The sequence below is a fragment of the Drosophila guanche genome, unplaced genomic scaffold, assembly GCF_900245975.1.
Source record: "Drosophila guanche unplaced genomic scaffold, DGUA_6, whole genome shotgun sequence".
Classification (NCBI taxonomy): domain Eukaryota; kingdom Metazoa; phylum Arthropoda; class Insecta; order Diptera; family Drosophilidae; genus Drosophila; species Drosophila guanche.
In genome coordinates, this window is record NW_022995744.1 from 12,498,496 (window position 1) to 12,522,078 (window position 23,583).

General features: G+C 46.2%; 1 protein-coding gene and 1 long non-coding RNA gene across 3 annotated transcripts in view; one reads left to right on the top strand and one right to left on the bottom strand.

Moving 5' to 3' along the window:
- Positions 1–23,583, top strand: part of LOC117579071 — a 28,142-nt gene that overhangs the window by 1,791 nt on the left and 2,768 nt on the right. For both annotated transcript variants that reach the window (XR_004573431.1, XR_004573430.1), the window contains one exon: positions 10,632–10,665. This is a non-coding gene — a long non-coding RNA (uncharacterized LOC117579071). The remainder of the gene's footprint in view (positions 1–10,631; positions 10,666–23,583) is intronic.
- LOC117579055 (nucleoporin Ndc1) lies at positions 1,212–3,231 on the bottom strand. Its single transcript, XM_034264757.1, has one exon. It carries the CDS (start codon positions 3,191–3,193, stop codon positions 1,391–1,393), a length of 1,803 nt encoding a protein of 600 aa, XP_034120648.1. The 5' UTR covers positions 3,194–3,231; the 3' UTR covers positions 1,212–1,390.

The following is a 23,583-nucleotide window of genomic DNA, read 5'->3' on the forward strand; positions in this document are numbered from 1 at the left end:
GCATGTCAAAGAGGAGAGTGAGAGAGAGATCTGCTCTCCCGCTGCAGTTTATATTAATGCTGCGCTGCTGGCTGCAGTCTGCTGGTCTGCTCTGCTGATAAAAGCAAAGCCATTTTTATTTCTCTGCTGCGGTCGCTGCAGGCTGCTGTAAAAGTCAAAGAGAATTTTGTTATTGGGATTGCTGCTTTTGTAATTGTCTGTAATTTAGTTGTGGAGCTGGAGAGGGAGGTCCGACGTAGACTGTTTCCATAGTCTACCAGCAGAAGTAGCAGCAGCAGCAGCTGGCGTCAGCGTCGGCGCAGCAGCTGCTCTGCTGCTCTCATTCTCGCTCTCTCTTCATTGCCCTGCCTGCCGCCTGCTTGCTATTTTCGGCATTTTTGTGTCGGCTGCTGCTATGTTGCCCCTCCACTCCATGCCGCATGTATTTATTTACCTTTTGGTGTCTTGTTTATTGTTCCCTACCCCGCCCTCAACTTTTCTCTCAATCCCCGTTGTGCTTTGAAGTTCAAGCCACAATTTTGTTTGGATTTTTCAGCTATTTTTGTAGCTTATCTGCGCTCCACTGAAGCTTACTCTGTCTCCTCCCTCCCACTGTGGTGCTACTGCTGTGTGGGGAGACTGCAAGTTGTATTTTTTTCGTTCACGTTTCCCCTTTGTGGCTAGCCGCTGATAAAGCCCGCAAATAGTTTTGCATCATTTTGCATACCCTTTTAGGGTTTATTCGACAGCCGCTTGGTAGCAGCACCCCGATGCGGTGAAATGGGAGGCAATTATGCTTTTTGGCCCCCACCCTCTTCTCGCTTTGTGGGTTCACTCTGACTCTTTGCCCCGCTCTGCCAGTGGTAATCATTGAAAAATGGCATTCGTAAATGCTCGAAACGAGTAAATCTGCTCAACTCGTCCAACGGCAAATTTGTTGAGATCTTTTCATTTCTCTATTTCGCTTGCTGTGTGTTTCTCTTCTTTTTTCATGTTTTTTTTGCCCACAAAGCGTTTTCAAAGGCAATCAAAAGAAGGAGCGCAGAGGGTGAGAGGAGCAGCCAAACAACAACTGTAAAAGTAGTCAAAGCACAAGTGGAGAAGGGAGGGGTGGCAGCAGAGGAACAATCACAAGCGCAAGTAGAAAATTCAATTGTTCGGAGCTCTCTTTTGCTCTTCCTTTGTGCTCTCTGTGTGCAGTGTGTGTGTGGAAGTGCAATGGTGTGCGTGTGTCGTCCACTTAGCCCGCAAACAATGCGCGTTTTATTGATAACGAAAGAAGAAGAAACAAAAAGAAAAGACGAGAGAACAAAAAAACTGAAAGTGCGTGGCAAGTGGAAAATGCAGATAGTGATGGGAGCGTGAGTATAGAGGTGGGAGTGGGAGTGAGCGTGTGAGGGCATATTTAGATTTATAGGTGAGTGTGGGGAATGCCCATGCGGCACTTGAGCTTCTTCAGCAACACGTCGTCCTGCACGACTAAATCCAGGCGGTGTGAAAACTTCTGTAGCATAGAGAACATGCAGTGTCCGATGCCTTCGATAAGCTTCTGATGTGTTCCACACAGTCTGCCACCCCTGGCCATCTGCAGATTTCGGGCCGCATACAGGTGCTGCTCCACCAGGAGTAGGGCCTCCAGGAAGCGGCCAAGATCAGGCTCCATCAGTCGGCATTTGTCCTCCTTCAGCGAGCGAATGCAGATGCGGACGAGACCGCGCAGCACATCGTCCAGGTGCTCGGCATGGCGCAGCACATGATTCATCTTCTCCATGGGGTTCGTGTCGCAGAAGTAGTGCACCGTGGCGGGGAGCACTGATAGGCATTTCCAGATGCCACGGCACCAGCTGACCAGCATTTGGAGCATGTTTGGGCATTGACATATCTCGTTCAACTGCAAAACGATTCCTTCTATGGGCTCCGAGGGTCGCCCACACGTCGGGCACCTTTTTATGGGCTGGCACGAGGGTGGAAACTTAAGATTCCCCTTGGTCAGCTGATCACGGAACGGTGTACACTTTGGCATATTCTGGGCGCTCTTCGTAGTTGAGGGCCTTGTTGCATCCCTAAGTCCTTCTTTTGGGGTCTTCTGGATCTGCTGATTGTCTTCCATTGCGTTCTTCATGTTGGCCAGGAACTCGTCCACCATTCCCATAATCAGTTCGCGCAAGTTCAGCCAGGATGTGTGCAGTCGAGTCGGCGAAAAGATGGTCGGGCATAGAGGGTTGCATTGACTGTAGGCTGCGTCGTAGAATTCGCTAGCCGCCAGCAGGCGGAACCCGAAGAGGCACTCCACATCCAGTGCCATGTAGAATGACAGTTGCAGCTCGGTCATGCCCTCCGGCACTTGGCACATCTTCTGGCGACACACCCACAATATTATAGGCTCCCAGAGTCTCTCCATATAGCTCGCGTTCTCTTCTCGGTGATTGAGTATCAGCGGCAATTGCTGCTGCATCACCATCTCGTACAAATTCTTGATCATGTGCAGTTTGCTCAGGACGAGGGTGGTCAGGAGCCAGGCCCAAAACATTTTCCCAGCACTCCATCCGTGTCCCCAGTCATAATCTAGCACAAGGGTGCCATAGCATGACTGGATGAGGCCAGAGACGAACGTTGTCACGACGACTAGTCGGATTTTATGGGACGTGAACGTGCTCTCGGAGATCGATTGCCAAATGTGCAGGCCAACATCCAAACCGATTAAAGAGAACCGGCGGATATGCATCCCATGCTCGTCCAGAAAGTAGGCGATGCCGCAGGAGCAGCCGTGGATCAGCAGAAATTTGGATGGCCAATAGTCGCCAAAGACGTTCATGAAGCGAGAGTAGAGCCAGCTGGTGAGGATACTCACGTAGAGGATCATGCCCAGCAGGCGAAGGCGCAGTGGCATCTGCTGCCCCATTCGCTGCAGCCGTGTCCGATAGCTGATCGGCTGTTTGTTGTGGATGAGACACAGCAGCAGTCCATAGGCTGCCACACCTGGTTGCACCACAATCAGCAGTGGAATAAATGCGAGCAGCGTGCCGTCCGGGATACCACGCAGGAAGCTCAGGGAACACGAGTAGAACAGCAGCAAAAAGTCGAAGAAGACGCACAGCAGCGTGGCAGTGTAGTAGCGTGATAGCAGCAGGATCCAGATCTTCTCGGGGATTTCCTCAACATAATTTGGCAGCCACCGAGGGCGACACTTATATTCACCTATGATTCCAAACATTTTTTTCAGATGGGACTCCTCTGATGATGGGACTGACTGAACTCTAGCCTCTGTATTTGAAAGCATAAACTTAGCTTAGCCCCCTTGGATGCCCAGAAATTGTCAAGCATTTGATGAACTGATTTTCTGTATTTATTTGCAACCCAAGTAATTACGAATAATGTCTCCATTGACATAGTTATCTAATGCCAAATGGAATGGACATCAATCTGCTTAATGGATGCAGTCGACCCAGGCTGCTGCTCTGCAGTTTGACCTCAGAAACAGGTCCATTGTCCACTGTGTCTCTCTTTCGCTCGCGCTCTTTGCTTAAAGTTGAACGTTTTTGATGCCAACTTAAAAGTTTCCTCTGCGAGTTACCCTTACAAAAGGTATTTCATTTTTTAGTATGTCCAAAGACCGCCAAAGAGTGCCCGAAAAGATATTATATATATAGATATATTATGATAAGAAACCAAGTTTAAGACATTGATAGATCGAATTTTGCCATCTTTTGGTAGTTAGTTCTGATTGTAGTTGCATTTTGAAGTGCATTTGATATTCGTTTAGCCTTTTCTTTCTAGTCTTCACACTACATCTGCGCTGTACAGGTGACTGACGACTGGCGGCTGCTGGATTCCAGCTGTGGAACAAAGTTTGTTTGCCGCTGCAGGGCGCAACATTGCATTTTCCAATTGTTTTTATTTGGTGACTTTTTATGGGGTTCCACTGTTCTACCTGTCTTGGGGGTAGTGGAAACGTTTCAGAGACGACTCTGTCGTTGCTGTGGGGAAAAAGTTCTAATTTATGTCGTTAAGTTTTACGCCTGGCAAGAAGAAAAGTTTGTTGTAGTCAGTTTTAATGGTCAAGCGGTTGGCAGAAGGAGCGGAGCGATGGAGAATGGAAATGAAAATGGACACACAGAAATGAGGATGAGGATGAGGATGTTGCTCTATGACCGGCTAACCCAAAAGCCCCACACAGTGGACACGGTACGGCCAGGCGGCATGCCCGGGGGCCAATTAGATTTATGGCATTAGCACAGGTCGTTGGCTATAAAGCACTCGCACGCTTACGGCGGCAAAAATCAACGTGCAAATGGAAGCCAGAGGCAGGGCAAAGGATAAGAGGATCCCCACACATCCTCGAAAACAGGCCGAGCAGAAGGCCGCCCCCCCGAACACTGTTTGTTCCGCTCTTACTTCCCGTCTCACACACACACACACGCTCGCACTCTCCAAACGCTCACACTCTCCCCACTCTCCACTTGCTGTACTGTGTTTGCCCCCCTGCTTCATACTCTCCACTTTATCCGGCACTCGAGTGCACATCCGCTGGGCAGCAAAACATTGTTTCATTCCATAACCGCGCCGACTACTTTAGCCCCAAGGTGTATGGAAAGATAGGTGAAGCATTGCCTGAGAGACACACAGATCAAGCGAGACAAATAGATTGGAAATCAGTAGAGCGATGGGGATTGCCCGTACCTTGATGTAAATGTACTTTGCTTTTGCACTTTATGCAGTCGCTGCCGCTGCTGGCTTCGCCGTTTGTGGCGGTGCTCTCTCTCACTCTCGCTCCCTTACTCACACTCGAAAGCTTTGTTCGGCAACGTGTTCCGGTTTGCCATTCATTCTTTTGCATTGGCCCTTCCTTACCTTTCCCACCTCTCTCTCCTGGCGCTTTCTCTCTCTCTAACCGCTCTCCTGGCTCTCCTGCCTCTTGCTTTCCGGCTTCCCTCTTCCGTCCGCTACATTGACGCGTGTGCTCCTGGGCCGCCGCACACATTTCCGGACTCTCAACCGGACTCTTTTTTTTCCGCCGCCTCTGTTTCTGTTGCTGTGTGGGGTGGTTGTTGCTGCTTTTGGCTAGTTTTCGATTTTATCGATTTTCATAAAGCAGCTTTTATGGGCAGGCAAAGGCACATTTCAGTGGCAAAACTTTTTGCCGCCTCCTGTTACTCCAATTAGAGAGCCACGACACACACACACACACACACATAGAAACACGAGCACACACATGTTCATTTGCATGTAAAAGAGAGCAAAAGAGAGTACATTTTTGGCATTCCAATTTGGGTTGTTTGTTGCAGCTGCAGATGGGAGGCGAGCCTTTTTTTGGTGTTTGGCTTCCATAAATTGGATTTAAACTTTAACACAATCAAGCTTCCAATTCCTTCTATGTACATACATTTTTTAGGTTTCATTTTATGTCCGTCAAACGACAAAGCAATGCTTGAAAAATAATTATTTTCTGCACCAATTAGCCAGTAGATCTCCGTACAAGCCGACAAGCAAGCAGTGCATTCGTCCGAAAAGCAAAAGGTAAAGCTTGTATGACACTCATTTTTTCGTTAATTAGCAAGCAGTTCAATTGGAAAGCGCTTAATTCATTTTAGAAGCAGTAATAGCAGGAGAACAGTTTAATTTGTATCTTTACTACTTTACAGCTAGATATTTTGTTACTCCTCCAAATATATTACTCGTACCATTATCCATTTCCTCATCTAGCAGTAATCTCCTGACGCGTTGGTCAGTAAGAACTTGAAGTAAACATCATACTGGCTTACTGCAGCTGCAACCAGCCGACCCACTTCGGCCCTCAACTTATAGAAAGAACACCAAAACCCTAAAGTATAATATTTCTTCTTCTCCTTCTTGCCGACTTAATGAAAAGTTTTTAATTACAAGGATCAGTGACAATAAAAGTTTATGAGGCGAAAAGCTCTCTCCCTGCTCTGGTGTAATTTTCTTGCAAATAAATACGAAAAGCGTGGCAAAAACTAATAAAACTAGTAGGTCCAACTCTCAGCTGCTGGAACTATTATCCATGAGGAAAAACACCCGCAGAAACAACAAGAAAATCGAGTTGAAGTTTCGCCTTTTAATGGTAAAGTAAAGTTTGGCTAATCCCTGCCAAAAAATGAGAGAAATATATAGACACCAAAAGGAAGGGGGAGGTCCAATAAAAACAGACAGTGGGATGTGCGGACTGTTGCGCTGATATTGGATGTTGGCAGAAAGTTTGGCTAAATCTCTGTGAGAGTGGGGAGATCTCTGGCTATGGCCTGTGACAGTGGCAACAAAATGGCAAATCGATTTCCAAATGCAATCTCTGTAAAGCAGTGAGGCTAATATTCAAATGAAATTTCAGTACATTGAACCCCAGAGATAGAGAGAGAGAGAGAGAGAGAGAGAGCGAGAGATGTAGATAGAGTCCTTGCCTGTGCCTCCCTCGCCCTCGACAAGGTGTGAATGTGCCGCAGGAGGATGTGAGAATGGTTAGAGGCAGGAAGAGAGCTTCCAAGAGGGCTCTAGGAGGAAACCAGATAAATATAAACACGAAAGTGGAGCAAGCAAACCCCGGAGCCGCAATAACTGTCATGGGAGGGATTTCCCTCAGAAGCTGGAAGGGTTGGGGCTGTACAGATGGAGTTGAACGTTCCAACGTAAAGGAATTTCCTTTGCATCAACCCCACAGCTGTCTGGGCTCTAGCCTTTCTCTGTGTAATTCCCCCAACACTTGAAGAACTTGACAATCTTCACATTTTCGGGAGGGTTCGGGGGGAGATGGAAGTCATAGACAAACAGGCACTCGAAACCTTCAAATGGAATTAAAAAGTTAAACCAGAAATATGTGTCTCTGTGTGTGCGTGTCAGTGTAATCCCTCTGCCAACCCTTAAATGCTCACTCCAACCCCAAGATGTGCTCTTCATTCTCTGCAACTTGCTCTGTGGGGTTGCATCTTCTGAGGCATCTTCTTCCGCATCTGTTAAGACATTAGAAGGCCACTTTGTTGCCAGCAAAAGTTGGAGATGCCCCTTTGGGGCATTTATAATTAGTGACAACTGCTAGGAATTTCAAGTTCTAAGAGTGATGAATGTGTGGAGAGAATGAAAAACTAGAAGAAAGGGACGTGGCACAACTGAAATATCTTTACTAATGAAACTCCCATATAAAAATCACTTAATGTAAAAATTTCTGAGAACTTTCCTGACGTTTTAGTAATAGCAAAATGATTATCGTGCCAAAAACCTTCATTCCATTCCCACCCATTCATAAAGTTTCTCGATTAATTCTCAGTTTCATTTCCAACACGTGAATTCCTCGTGACAAATACGTGATAAATTGGTTGTATATCATCACCCCCAGAGAACCTCAGAAACTCAGAAACTCAGACATGCAATGCGCATCGTTTATAGGTCTCTGGACGGGTCTTGAGTTATACGAATGCACTTTGTGGGGGAGAAAGACTTTTAGGGGAAAAGGGAGCCAACTCCCCATGAGGGCCACACCAAAAGAACTAGGGAAAGAGGCGAGGCGGTCTCCACACAAAGTATGACAGCAAAGATGAGCGTATTTTCCATGGGAATTTGTTGAAGATTATAGTATTCCTTACTACATTTCTTCTATGGCTGCAGAGAAACTCCGCCCCATGACAAATAGCTCCTTTAGGCGGTGGAACTTAAATCTTAAACGTACATCTTCTTTTAGCTACAATTTATCTTGCTGCCACCATGTGGTGTCTCCGCCCTCGGGAGATTTTTGTCTGCTGTGTAATTTGTCGCAAAAAGAGTTCCAGGTTTTTTGTTTGTTTTTGCATTGTACTTTTGCAGCAGCTTCTTCAATTGAATTGTCCAGCTCTCGTGAGTAAATGTCACGCTGTGATTGCTCCGATAGCGAAAATCTCAGTCTCATTTTGCTGCTAGAAGTGCACTCCGACCGTATCTGTGTCTCCTTCTATCTATTCGCTGCATTGCGTTGCATGCTTTTGTCTCGAGTGCATTGCAGTTGTTGGAATCGTTGCTGTGGAGTGTCCATTGGGTACAGCAGGAAGGGGGCTCCACTTGAGGCAGAAACACAGCAGAAGCCGAAACTAAATCGAATTGAAGACAAATGCTGAAGCTCCCTCTCCCCAGAATGTGCTTCTCCCCTCTCTACTTGAGGCGCATTGCACTTTGCTGATTATTGTTGTTCCAATTTGTTGGCCGTTCACTCATTCATTCAGTCAGTCGTTTCGGGTAGGCTACGTGATGGAGCAAACTCTGTAATCAATTTGACATAGATTTCCCAAATCAATATATGGTTTTGTCACGAGCCAGAGGCGGCTAACGGGGCGGGGAACCTACAGATAATTGTTAAATCAACAAGCAGGAAAAGCACCTCTTGGATTTCTCTCTCTAACGCTTTTCCTCTGGCATCATTCTTCAATTTTGTGGCATTTCTTCAAATAGTTTCCGTAAATTGCAATTTATTTTGTGGCAAAGATAATTTTCGAATATTTGCCAGAAAATATTTTCCCACATTTGCATCGATTGCAGCCGGCAGCCGGCAGTGGCAGTAGCAGCAGGCAAGAGGCAGGCGGCAGCTGTTCAACCAGAAAACTGTTCACATTGCATGTCTGCCTGCCTCTTCTGGTTGCCACTGTGCCACATAAATAGCTAAACATGCAGCACATTTGTTGTGTTTTATGGGGCCGGGGGATTCGTCTCGGGAGTTGGGTGGAGCGCTCAAGGATTGACGGAAAAGCGCGCTGAATAGTTTCTGATTTACTACAACGAAAAAAAAACGGAGTTTTATTGGCAGTGTATTTTGTTGTTGTTTGGCTGCCATGTAACGGTGCTCTTGAGACCTCGCCGACTGGAGGCAACGGCGTCGTCTCTTATCTGGACAGCACTTGAGATCTGTTTGGTTTCATTTGTGATTTGTTGTTTCGGTTGTGTGTGGAGTGTTCCCAGTGCTCTGGAAATGAGATGCACTGACACGCAAATGACATGACAGGGGAAACTTGAGCAAATAAAAGTATTAGTAATCGTTTTTTCTATGTTTTTGATCCATACTTGTGGAGATTTCTTTCATATTTATATTTTAAATTGAGGAAAAATGTTTGATTAAAGTTGAAAGAACTTTATAGCGACTGCTCTTTTCTATCGCTCATTCAAACTGTTTGCACTCGATGATATTTTCCCATCAAACATTCTCGACGTTCAGTCGCCAAATATTTGTCCCCATGCCATATGACGCCTGCTCTCTCTTTTGCTATCTAAAAGTACTCGATCTAAAATAAACACAAGAGGAGAGCGGCAGTCAGACCCTTCAAATTGTTATGTGGGGCGTACACTCTTCGAATGAGTGGGTGGGGGGAAGAGAGTGAGCGCGGCTAAAGAGAGAGCGAGCAGCGGGCCAGCTGTGAGACTGACGGAAACTGAAAGTGATGCATCTGCTCTAACGACTTTGGGTCATGCTGCCCCCACTCCTCACTCTTCACACACACACATCCTGAGACATTCCCTCTGGCTTTGTAAGCAGGTCACGTGAAGAAGAAAAAAATAAAATAAATGCCAAGAGGAGGGGGAGAGAGCCTGACAAAAGGAAGCTTGGTTTCAGCAGAGGGCAGCGCCAGGGGCAAAACGTATGCATGTAGGGGTCGCGGCCAGTAAATGTGATTGCTCTTCCTCACCCTCTCTGCCTTTGCTTCTCCTTCTGCGACTCCCTGCTCAACGCCTTTGCCTTTTGCATATAATTTGCTTGATTCTTTTTGTCTGCTTTGCTTTGTTTTGTCTTTGCCTTGTGTCGTGTCTTGTTTTAACGCGTCTTCTTTATTGTCGTTTGTCGCTCTGCTTGGCAATTGTTTCAACGTGTTTGAAATACTTATCTTAAGCGTGGCCTAGGGAGAGAGCCGACAACCACGGCCACAAACAGAGCGCTCCAGGGTCTGGGTCGTCTTGCTATCTCTCTCGCTCGCGGTCTCTCTCGCTTTGAGGCTCTCTTTGAGCGGTTTGTTTTGCTTTATGCTTCGTCTGCCCATGTTGCTATTGCTCTTGTTGCTCCATACATATACAAATGAAGTTGCTGCTGCTCTCACACACACACACACACTCACACATTCACACATAAAAAAATCAATATTTGCGCCGCGTCGCCGTCAGCGTCATCGCTCAGCATTTGCCCCTCTGATTTTGCTGTTGTTGCTATTATTACTACATTTTATTGCTCCTCTTTTGGCTTATATTTGCTCTTTTTGTTTGCGCTTTAAGCGGTCTATCCGTTTCGTCAGGCCTGTCCGTCAGGCACACAGGCAGCAGCAGCTGATAAGCGAAAGAGTAGCGGCCGATGAGGCCCCTGTGATGCGGATGTGAATATGGGAACCCTGGCAACACACGAGGAGTGGGACGGAGAGAGGCCTACTAACACTCATAAATGTACATACGCGAGTACGATTTTATCTAGATACTCATACAGGGGTCACTCGAAAAGGGGAACCTTCACAAATTTCGAGTATTTCTGGGAACAAGAATTAGCCAATTAAGCCAAGCCGAAATCCCTATGAATCGTACTTTTTATGACCGAATTCCTCGGCCCACAGGCACTAAGCATATCCACCAAATGTATTCTCAATTAATTCTCTCAACTGAATCATCTAATTGACAATTTTGTCTGTCTCTTTATCTCGTTGCAGGTGGCAGAGGTAACCAGCTCTAACCGAATCAAAGGTGAGTGCCACGGGGACACACTGAAACACACACAAATGGAAATGGGGAAAAGTGGTTACTAATGGAAATGGAAATGGGAATATTTCCCAATTTCAGTTTTACTTGTTCTATTTTTTGCTGTGGATTGGGCGGGGAGTACTCCTTGATACTGCCAACTTTTTGTCATATGCCTGGCTGACAGTGTGTCCGCTGCAGGCTTTTCTGAACTTGTTCCACTTTTGGTGGTGGAGAGGAGACCCCTAGGAGAAGGAAAGAGGAAAGAAGGTGGCATCTGCTGGTGTCCGTTTGCCTTTATCTTTGCATTCATCGTTGCGTCTCGCTCTCTGCCAAAAAAGTCTATTTCTTCATTCTTTGTCTTGTTTCTTTTTCTCCTTTTCCCCCAACTCCTGACTGTCTCCTTCTCTCTTATTCCTCTCATCAGCCATCTCTTTCTGTCGCTTGCACTCAAAGATAAAACGCGAAATTGTGCTGCTTGTTTTTTTTTCGTCCAACATCTGTGCTCAATTCCAAAAAAAAAACCTGCCCACAGCACAAGAGATGCTAAGGGGCGAGGGGGAGACCCCAGGAGAGGGACCAGCAACAGCAGCGGTAGCGGCGGACACCACTCGAGCAGCAGCAGCAGCAGCCGTTTGCTCCAGTTCTTGAAGTGGAGTCCAAAACGAGTTTTTCGGCACTTGCCCAATCACCGCCCCAAGCCCCGCTGGACAGCCAGGGGACAACCCCTTCATGCGAGAGAGTTGAGTCAGGTCTAGTTTCTAATACGCGCAAAAGTTGGTTGTGCTTTTTGGGCCAGAAAATGAAAACCGTAGTAGGCCTATTATTGAGGTCTTGGAGCACTCGCGGGTCCAAAGTATAAAGTTTATAAAAAAAACCATTTTTTCATGATAACTTTGACATGTTGCTAAATGGTTGTAAAAAATCAGCAATATTCACGACTAATGGTAGAATGGCAACCGTAAAACAGGAAACATAAAAAACAGAGACCCCAAAGCTATAAAAGATTTATAATCATTTCGATGGATAAACCGACAGTTGAACAGATTAGTTCTTCAGTTCGTAGCTACAGTATTTAGATAATTAAATAGATAAACCACTAAAATAATAGAGAATTATCTTCAAGAAGAGTACAAAGAGAACCTCGAATTTAGAGTACTTATTTGCATTTATTTTTAGTCTAAACTGTACGACTTTTAGTCTCAATCTTCTCTTTAATTTTCCATACAGTTATCTTTATAGTTCTCTTCACTGTTTTACCCCTCAACTAGTGGTCTTCGATGGATAGCCGCTCCTTCAAATAATTATAGAAAATACAAGTTTTTATTGCTCAACTTTGTACAGACTTCTTTCTGTTTGCATTTTTGTCCGCTTTGCCGCTGACGGATTTCTCTGAGATAAATTGAATTACCATGTTTTTTTTTTGTGTGTCTCCTTCGCACGCAGCAGCGGCAGCAATATGCCGTTGACTGTGCTGTCAAGTCCGGCTTCGTGCTTGCCCCCTCGAGGCGTGGCAGAGGCAGTGATGCATTGCCAGAGGCCAAGACGCGCGAGCTGCATCGATGCATTCCTCCTCTCTCGAGCAACTCTTTTGTTGTTTTATGTCGGAACGTGTTCGAATCACCTGGCTTCCCCTGCTGGGCGGAGGAGGAGTAAGAGGGAGTGGATGACACACGCGACAAGTTATGAAGGTGGGAAAGGGAGCGCAGTGGAGGGGCAACCCTTCAATGCCGCCTAGACCAAACCCTCGGCACGTCTGGCGTCTCCGATTTCATGACTAATGACACGCCAGCGAACTCATGGAGCTTGGGGCTTGGGGCATGAGAGGCATAAGGCAAAGGGCCAAGAGCGCGACGGGTAAGGCGAGAAGGTTAAGCGGCTGTTCCCATGAAATTATGGGGATTATATCTTTTGCTTTGTTTTTGTTTTTGTTTTTCCCCACAGTCAGGGCTTCACTGTACAGCCAGCCTGTGGGGCGTGGCCGGCAGCCAATTTCTCGTTCGTTATTTTTCTGCCTTTTTGGCCATTAATGAAGTAATGGAGCTGCCACTGCTGCTGCTGCTGCTGCTGTTGGCTCCCCTCCAGGGGGAAGCCTCCAGAATGCTGTTGGCCTGAGGAGGGAGCATCGTTATTTGGTTTCATGCATAAAATAGCTGCACATAAGTGCAACCGACGGCGCGTTGCAACGGCTGCAAGCTGCAGCATGAAATGTTGATGAAAATTTAATGAAATTGCAACGGCTGCAGCAGAGGCAGCGGCACAGAGAGAGGCGATCGGTCCGGTTGGCATCTTCTTCCTCGTTGGCCTCGTTGTGGGGATAAAATGTAATTTTGCGTTGCTAGTTTTTTGAGTGGCACACACACACACACACACACACACACACACACACACAGACACGGACAAACACCCAACGCCATGTGGCACACTCTTTCATTTTAATAGGTGTAAAAGCCTTAAGTTTATAAAATTATGCTCCTCGGAATTGTGTGGCATGAGCACTGAGAGGAAAGGAATGAATGAGAGAACTTTCTGCTAGATTTTGAATGAAATTAGTTACACAAATCCATCAACATTAAGGCACTTAACAGATGAAAGGATATATTTTCCAGACAGCTTTTTATGCCAGTAAAAGTTAAAGAAAGTTTTCATGTTTCGGCTTAAATTCTTGCCCAAATTCTAGCTTACATTTCTTTCAGTGTGCAAATCGTTTGAACTGTTGCAAGCTGTTGCATAAATCAACTTCACCTGCACCCGTGTGGTGTCCTCTACTGTGCTGCTGCTGCTGCTGTGTGCGTCTGTTTGTGCTTCAGATAACTGCAGAGCTAAGCGCCCCGCTTGAAACTATGTCAAGCCTGCCCCAAACGCCGGCACCCAGCCACACCCCCACACACCCGCCCAAACACTACAAATTCATGGCGCACAGAGGAGGAGCTTCTCTCTCTGCTGCTGCTGCTGCCGCTGCAACAGCCATCATGTATGCTCTATAAAATATTTGTTTAAACTTGCACTCTGGCCACACTCCCCCTGAGTTGTCCCGCCCGCCCGCTCGCTTGTATGGTGTTGATAAGCACACTTTGGCTGGCTGCCACTTGAGGCAACGCAACGCAACGCAACGGGTAATCACAACTTAAATGAGTAGTTTAATTTCGTTCAAGTGCAGCAAGAGGTGGAGCTGAGGCAGAGACTTCATTTGTGAAGCTAAACATAGAAAATAGAAGAAAGAAAATGGTAGATGGAAGGCGGTGGCAAGTTTCATTCCCGTATTTGCTGATGAGGCACGGCATAATTGTTTATTGTTTTCCCTTAAATTGTTGTTTATGTCTGCACTCGGGAGTGAAAAGATGCAACTGCAACTGCAACTGCAACATCATCAGAGGCCGACACAACAGAGCTCAGAGCTGTCTGACTGACTGCCTGCCTGCCTGCCTGCCTCGTCAACAACCTGACAATTTGTGCCCGTCTTGAGCCTCTGGTGATGGCATTGGGGCAAGAGTTGTGGCAACAGCCAGCAACAGCAACAGCAACTGCAATAAAAGTGCTAAAAAGTTGCATGCCCCCAGACTGCATCCTGTCATAGAGTCCTGCTGTTCCTCTGCTGTGCCTCATCATACAATTTTTTAATCTTTTAAAACTGAGTTGCATTGTTTTTGTTGCCACTGCCAGTGCCACCAGCTATGCTCAGGCTGCATTTCAAGTTGTCAAGCCAAAGAGTGAGAGAGCGCTAGGAAGAGAGACTGAGACTGAGACTGCCACAACAAACCCCTAAGACCCGGCAGTCTCAATCCCTGTCCTTGCATATTCCTCGGGCCTAATGAGGGCATTATAACTTTGTGGCAAACTTTGTTGCGGCCTCCATCTTCTATCCCCCTTCTTCTCTTCATAACACGCCTCTAGAAAACTAAGAAGTAAAAGATGCAGCCGGAGCAGCAGCGGAGACTGTTGCTAATGAGAGAAAGAGTTTCTAGCCAGATTTCCATATAAAACATGCGGGAGATGTAGCGCTGAAGAGAGGCAAAATGTGTAACTGTTTCAGTAACCCTTTTTATAATTTTCAGGGAGTATTACTCTATCTAAAAGGAGGGAACTCTCTAGGATGTTCCTAAAGATATTACTGATATTTTGTATGGGTACACTTAAAGTCGATTTATCGTTTAGAGCGCTTCTCCACTTGTTTTTTTTCTGCTTCTCTTTTGCCTGCTTTCTTGCTGCTCTTCTTTGTCTCTACTTCTTCTGTTGTGTTATTCCTCTTTCTCGTCTTTTGGCGTTATCTCTCGTTTCATTCATAATTTCTGTCGCATATGCAAGTGCGGCGGGGGTGGGTTGTTGCTGTTGGAGTGTTGCAGGATGTACATGTACCTGTAGCCCCCCCCCCCCCCCCCCCCCTCCTACGTGATATGTGGTTGGGGAAAGGGCGGTGGTGGGTGAAACTTTGTCGCGTTGTCAAGCTTTTGTGGGCGATGTTTTTCTATTTCTGTTATGTTGTGTTACCGTTACCTGACTGGGAATGGGAATCCGGCTGCCGCTGCTGCCTCGACTCCTCCCAAGTGTCTGCCAATGTCTGCTGTCTGTCTCCAGTGCTCTGCTCCAACTCCTGCCACTGATGTGGGAAGCCTGCCTGCCTCCTTCTGTTGTGTCTGCCAGTACACTGTCGACGCACGTACACAGAAATGACATCAGTCTGCCATGGCAGGGGGTGATGGTGGGTGTTAGGTGGCTGCTCCTGCTGCCTGTTCCTGCTGCCTGTTCCTGCTGCATTCCTGAGTAAGGAAATTAAATGCTCAAAGTCGGATGCTGGTGAAATTTCCGTTTTGGAAAATGTGTTAAAATTTGCCAAACTGTGGGACGTTTGTTATTCTCCATTTATTCAAATCAGAAATTGTTGTTGCTTTTATGCTCCCATTTCTGTTGTTGCTTTCCCGCTCTACGCTCCTCCTCTCTCTCGCTCTCTTATTGGCAGCGAAAGAGCTATTAAAATTTCCATGGGAATTGGTATATAATTTTTATGGCCATTTAATTGCATATTTAGGCCAATTTCAAATTTTAATCAATTCTCTACCCTCGCCTCTGGCCACCCCTCATCAATTAGTGCGGCTTTAATGACAATTGGCCTCTGCTTGCGCTCCCCTGACTCGCTTCTTGCTAGTTGCCGGTGCACTTTTGCCCCAATTTTCATACTGCTGCTGCTGCACCTACTCTCCTTGGGTGCAATGTGGCCACTGCGCCAAAAAAATGCAATGGAAGGCGATATAAAAGGCAAAAAGGCTTTGCAGCCTCATTTCACGTTTCTCTTTTGCCTCCGCCTACGCCTCTGCTCTGTTTTGTTCTGTGCTCTTTTTTTTGGACACCCTTTGTTGCAGTTGTTGCTGTTGCATGTTACACTTTTACTTGGTAGGGGGCACCGGCTATGCCCCACACACACCCTGCCCCTGTGCGGCCGACTTGGTACAAATGTCACGCAAATGTGGAGCATGTCATGTGTTTTTGCATGCAAATGCAAATGCAATTCACACGAGGAAGAGCGGCAGAGGCAGAAGCAGAAGCAGAGGGCAGCTGGAAGAGCATGGCGTGCGGTGCAGTGCGTCTCTCTTGCTCTCCCTATGTTGATCGCGGTCTGCTCTTGCTTGTTGGCCACATGGTGAGCACTAGCACTGGTAAGAAGAGGTAGGGACAGAGGAGAACGAGGTTCAGTTACATTACTTTTTCTTTTGTCGATAATATGTGCCTTGGTTGATATAATGAGAACGATAAGTTACAGAGAGGCGGGGAAACTAGAGATGTAAGAAACAGATAACGAAAGGGAAAAAAACAACACAAATACTGAGAGGGAGAAGTAGAGGTAGTTCACAGAGAGTAACAGAAGTACAGCAGTAATAAAAGGAACAGTAAAAGTAAAGGACTGCCCTCTATTTGATGTGCGCACCTCAACAGTTTGCTGTCCTGCCTAAGGAAGAATAGAACAAGAACGAGTATCAAGCAATCCTTTCGCAAGAGAGCAATCTAAGTAAAGCAAAGATCACGAGAGTTTCCAGCTCCACTGGCTATCAATGGCCAGTCCCAGAGCTGTAGGCGAACCCTGTGATAAGAGGACAAACCCCAACTCCCACTACTCCTACCATCGACACCACTTACATGCTGCTCTCTCCAGCCCTTCGATATTCATTTGTACATTTCACTTTTTTGGGTTTTGGGGTCACCTAATGACTCGCCAGCGTTGAAAATTGTATTTTGTCCGATAAGCCCGTCGACTGGCTCTGCCCCTTGCCTGTGCTGCTGCTTCTGCTGTTGCCTCGTGGAGTCTTAAACGCTTATCAGGGCAGTGTGCTGGAGTGCAACTCCCTCAGCTCCCCTTCTATGCCCACACCTCGAGTGTCGAAATCCCCACTCTGGTGCGGTAGGCCGCGCTTGACCCAATTGGAGGGCGGTCCGGAGAGAGAGAGAGAGGGAACCACAAGAGAAATGGACTGACTGCCTGCCGGTGGCCACAAGATTTCGATTGGGTTACATTTTGAGTAATTGCTGCACTCCAGCTACAGCTAAAGCTAAAGTTCCAGTTGCAGACCCCACACACATTGGGAATACTGGAACCGCCGCATTCCATTCCGATCTATAAATAGTTTCCATTTGGGAAAGCAAACACGAACACGAGAAGCTTCCAAATGAGCTCATCCGCAGCAGGAGGAGAGAGGGAGAGAGCGAGGAGAAGCAGTTGAGGGAGTGGACTTTTTGTGTGCCAATTCAACAGGATCAACCGGAACAGGATATCCATTCAGCTTATAGATTATTTCCACAAACATTTCTGCTGCTAATTTATGGGCTCTTTGTTGAGTTTTTTATGCCACATATCCCTGGAATTGCGTGTGGCGGAATCCAGCCGTTAATGCTTGCCCCCATTGTGTGCTGTGTTCCTCCTCTCATTCTCATCATCGCTGAGCGACGTCATGGTCGTCGGGACTTGACTCAGCCTTTGGTTCCACTTAACTGGTCACTGGCGGCCTTTTAGCCCGGCCAACAACTGCTGACGTCGTCTGACGGCTTCTCCATACACAAAGGCGTGTAAATGTTGCCACCTCATGGCGTCGGCCGTCGGTCGTCGGTCGTCGTCCTGGCGCCCCCGTCTATTGCCATTTCTCCGACATTTTCCCGGCGCGTTGTAATTTCCTGCCTGCTGTTGCTGTTACTCCTGCAGAGTCCTGTGGGGTTGTGGGAGAGAATCGTTGTCGTTGTCGCTGGCATCTAATCGCGTACAAATATTGTTTTAATAATTCACGCTTTCTTTAGTTAGTCGTTTCCCCGTTTCCCCTCCTCCCTTTGCTTGCCTGCTTAGCACTGCAATTAAGTTTCTTCTTGGCTATGGAGAGTCATTGTTGACGAAAATTACGGTTGTTTGTACTCCGCACCAACTGCAGCACTATTACATGTCCCAACGGGGGTGGGTTCCGGGTACAGAGTGGAGTGGGTGTGGTTATGGTGCAAGGACGCCAGCCAGCAATTGAGGGTTCTGTTACTTGCACGCTTTAGTGTTCGTCAGCATCAAAATTCATGGGTAGAGAGTTGCTCTCCTTTCTCTTCTCTAGTCTGCAGCACACTGCAGTGCACTTGGTTTACCAGAGAACAGAAGAGTGAGTGGGTGGGAGAGAGAGCTTATGAGTGTGAGAGTTGAAGTAGTTCTCTTTTAAGCACTTCTTAAACATTGCAGCAGCTGCACTTCTTCCGAATTCATGTGGGTTTCGGGTGTTGATTAATGGTGTTCACTGCACACAGTGGAGCTTCTCCTGGGGGAGTTATTCAGTGTAGCGCATAATCACAAGCACATCGTCGATGCTCCCGTCTAAAAATCACAACAGACACTCCGTAATGTAATTTGTTAAATGAGTGCAAGCTCTTTGCTCAGCAGTGCAGCAGAGAGAGAGAGAGAGAGAGAGCGAGGGAGAGTGCGCGCTCAGAGAGAGCTTTGGCTGTGAGAGTAAAATATGATCGCGCGAGAGTGAACGCCGTTACGCACAGTGGAACTTCTTTTAGATTCCCTTGATATATTTTCCTTTGGGATTCCTTTTGTTTAAAGCAACTTTAATTGTTTATTTTCGTGCTTGCTACTGTCTCCCGAGGGGCAGTTTGGAAACGTCATCCATGGCATGTCCGTTTGCTCGGTGGCCACCCCCAATGGAGCTCGATTTCGTCATCGTTCAACACATTCTACGCCCCCTTTTAGCGTTAACTTGTAATTTGTTGCCAGACTGCTTTTCTTTGCGTGTGTTTTACTGTTTTTCGTTTGCTTCTGCTGTTTTCTTTTTCCCGTTTCTGGCGCTGCTGCTTGCTCCTGGCACGCAACGTACGTTACTCCACGTTCTCTCCCCCCCCCCCCCCCCCCCCCCCCCCCCCCCTCCTTTCCCCTCCCCCTTTTTTTTTTTTTCTCCCCCCCCCCCCCTCCCCCTCTTTTTCTTTTCTCCCCCCCCCCCCCTCTTGTTTTTCTCCTCCCTTTATTTTTTTTTTTGTTTTTTTTTTATTTTTTTTTTTTTTTTTTTTTTCTTTCCTCCCTTTTCTTTTTTTTTTTTTTTTTTTTTTTGTTTTTTTTTNTTCTCCCCCCCCCCCCCCCTGTACCTGTCGCCTTGCTTCCTGCTTCCTTGTGTTTTTGATGCCTGCCCCGCTCGCTCTCTCTCTCTTTTTCTCTCTCCCCCGACGTCTGCTGTTGTTTCTCTCACACGGTAATTAGATTTCTGGGTTACTTTTAATATTTCTTGTTCCGTTTTTCGCGAGACTCCTTTGAGTTTGTTGGATTGTTGGTTTAATGGGCTAATTACATCTCTTGGCTGCAGCTTTGCCGCTGACCCCACCACATTAAGCTCTATCTTTGCCTCTGTGCAAATAAAAATGATAACCTTTAACCCACACACACACACACACACACCAGAACACACACACAGAGACAGGCAGCAATCCAAATATTTCATTAGAATAACTCAAATAAGCCACAGGAGGTCTGTCTGTCTGTCTGTCTGACAGGGCAACGCATCTCGCGACCGCATAAGCCTGGCAAGGGGGCGTGACTGCTGCGGGGGGAGAAACCCATTAAAGTAATGAGCTCATCTCGTGATGTTGTAACACGCCGCCCTCCTGCCCGAAACGCCTGCCAGCCAGCCTTCCCGCCTGCCGCTCCTTTTCGCTGTTTGCTTTTGGCTTGTTCATTCTCCCCGCGGAGGTTGACAAACCCAACCGCATCATCCCCATCCTACCCAACGCCTCATCCTCATCATGATTCTGTGGCACCAGCAGTGGCAACACCATTGGCAGTCGCAGCAAGTGTTATGTCCTCTGATCACGCAGCATTTCCATGCGCCCCCTACCTACAGCCCCCGAGGCAGCAGCAGCCACTGCTTTCCTAGCCCTACTTTTTTCCATAACGGAACCACAGGAACAGCAAGAAAGAAAGGCGTCAAATTGTGCGTTACAATCGTGTCACGCCCCCAAACGAAAGAGAAGCAATCTCGCCCCTCGTTGGGTCACGTTCTTTGGTCTAGTCTTTGGACTCACTCAGCAACGGCGTTTCTTAACCCCTTGATGCCAGCTGTGAACCAGCAGGGGGGACCAAAAAGGGGATGCCCTACCAGAGCATAGTAGACTCTGGGCATACTCTTTTTTAGTAGAGATTTTAGTTTTCCCACTTGAAGATCTAAGGAGATTAAAGAGCATCCCTACAGAGGAATAAAATATAGTTTTCTTGGCTCTTTAAAGCCACAGCTCCCTCCATCTGGTAGGGTACACACAACAATTGTAACCCCGTACACAAAAAGCTTATATTTTGATTATTTTCCTAGTAAATTTTTGCATTTTTCTCCCACTGCGATTGTATCTTTCCCACCCCGCTGTGTGTTGCTGGCTACGTGACTATTTTTTAATTGTACGCCCTGGTACTCCCTCCTCTAATGCCCCGCCTGCACCCAACTACCCCCTCCCTCTGCACGTTCCTATATATAGTAACTTTAATCTCCATATGGCTGCGGCTGCTAGCTCTCACACGCCATCCCAGAGATTGATTTTTGTCACATGAACTTGTCAAAGTGTCCCTGAAGTCGGTCGGTCAATATCGTATACTATGCACAAATATAGTCCCAAAGTCGAACGGGGAGGAACGGCAGCATGCCGAGCCACTTGGCTATTATGATTATTGCTTTTGGTTCGTTTGTTTAATGGTCTCTGAGGGGACAGAAGCCAAAACAGACACAGATCTCTGGCTCTGGCTGGTTGGTAATAGATACAAATACCTCCTTGCCTCTGCAACTGTCAGCTTTCAATTTACTTATTGAATGAATATATTAGCTTAACTTTGTTTCCCCATTCATTGGCTTTAATCTCATTGAGGAGGTTTGCTTCAATTAATTCGGAATTTCCAGATGGAATTTCCTGCAACTGGCTAATTAAGTTGCAAGAATATGATATTTTGTCGTGGAAATTACATTTCCCATTCCAATAACAATAAAGAATTTCATGTTACAACTGTGCCTACGGTTGGAATTCCGTTTAAGGTTCAACTTTTTATTAAATTCCATTTAAATTGTAATGCGATACAAACAATTTCACTCTCCCCCTTTTCCTGCAATAAAAAGGAACATTTCAATTGAAAGCTCATAAATTCCATCAAATATTATTCAACTGCAAAAGGAATTGCATATTTTTAATATCTGTAGTTTTTGATGCATAATTTATGAGTTTTTCCGTGCATTTTTCCGTTGATATTCATATATGAATGTATTTATTTTGTCTATAAGCAGAACATTTGCAAACATACCAGAAACTGTGTAAATAAATATATCTGATGTATTTATGTGTGCATTTATTTATTGGGCTCTCACCGTTCGTTGCTCCCTGCCTCTCGCTCATGGAATATTTAGGCAAGGATATCCATCTCTCAAATAGGTTATATGCAATGACTTATGCAGCCAAACTGGGTGGGGAATTGTTTTATTTAATCTTTAGGGGTACGTCTTTTGGTAATAAGATGCTGCCATTGGGGCATAAATAAAATGAGAATTTATTGTGTTTTTATGCCCCTGTACTTAAAAAGAAAGGGGTGTACATTTGAAGCTAATATATGAAGAAAAAACTCAACGAAGATGGCTCTACTCTTTGGCATTTTCGTTCGGATAAACAGAAACCCACACATAGAAATTAATTGCCGGGCATCTTTGTGTCCAGGCACGTGTGTCTCAACTGTAGACTTCCGAGTGGTTTTCATTACAGTTAACAGAGAGATATACGCACATTGGCACACATTTATTATTGCCGCACCAACAGATGTCCGTTGTAGGTGCTGTCTCTGCGTTTTTGTCCGTTTGTACTCGTATTGCCTGTCCGTGTTTGCCCGTGTCTCTTGTTGTTTGTGGCCTAATCGATAGCACGTGAGGCTTAAAGGTGAACGACTGTGTCACTGGCGGGTTGAACGCACAGCAAAGACAAAGGGAAAGTGGTGGAGTGCGGGGCCACACGGCAACAGGACGACGAAGCAGACGTCACACACAAATTGACTTTTTAAGGAGGCAACAATGTGGCTACAGCTGACGCCGCCAGCGAGGTCCCCCCCCCCCACCATACCCCCAGTATAATAATAATGGAGGCGCAATAAAAAAATGTGGGCGAAACAGAAGCATTTCTAGAACAGAACCTCCTCCCCAAAGACCCAACCGCTACATGGAATCTCACCCAATGACTGCCAAAGACGTTCAACGTTCCACATTCTACATTTTCATATCATTGTGTATCTGTGTGTGGCTGGGCGACCCTTGCGGTGTGTGTGGGTGGGACAGCCTCGCTGTCATCGGAAAATGACGGCATTACGGCATTTACAGTTAATGCCTTTATGTCCTCGAGGATTTGCCTTGACATGCGGTTGCCCAAGGGGGCGATGGGTACCCCCTGGGGGAATCACATTCTTTAGCATAAAATTTGATTTTATTCGGGTGGAAGAAGCCATTGGCCAAAACTATTTAGGGACAGACAACGAAAACGACGACGACGACGACTGTCTGTTAATCTGCCAGAAGTAGTTCATATGCTAAGTGGAAAAGGGACAGCAAGAGAGAGTTTAGATTGTTGTTTAAAATGTGTGAGTAATGCTGAGGGGATTGTCAAATGAACGAAGTTTGTTTTGATTGGGTTTTTCCACTGCTGTTGATTTGAATTTATAGTGCAGTATCCTCATTCCTTTTAGGATTCGCATATAGTTCATCATTAGTTGTTGGACAGTTTATGGTAGTCGAATTTTCCATTTAACACACATCCATAACTTTTCAAATGGTTTTCCATTCGCTCGTTTCTCGTGTGTGTGTGTGTTGCCGTCTTTCAGGCGCATTCAAAGCCGCAATTTCCAATTAAGTATTCATTTCGTTTTGTCAACTCTAACAATGGAAATTCATTGCTTGTGTGTGCCACAACATCAACATCAACAGCAAACAGCAACAACATCAACAACAATAACCATAACTATTGCCTAGAATAACAACAAATCCCTCCCACATATGACCCCCCTTGGAAAAGCTCCTTTTATGCCCCCCCCATTCAGCCCACCGCACAAAAAGTGAAATAGAAAATTACAATTTCATGTCACACACACACACACACACACCCATATGAACCATATCTGTCACACAGAAACACAAACACACCCATAAACCTTCTCAATGTACCGCTTGTCGGCAGGAGAGAGAGAGAATCCGAGAATTGGTAACACTGGGCAACGTTTTACTGTTACTCCTCCTCTCCATTCTCCTCCGCCACATATCAACTATGAAATATTCGTATCGTATTTTTGTGTGTCTCCCACACGTCATCCTCCATTTAAATTGAGCTTTTGATACGGCACATTTTGTGTGTGTGTGTGTGTCTGTAAGGGTTATAAATTGCTCTCTAGGCACACTGCGCCACCTTTCGGTC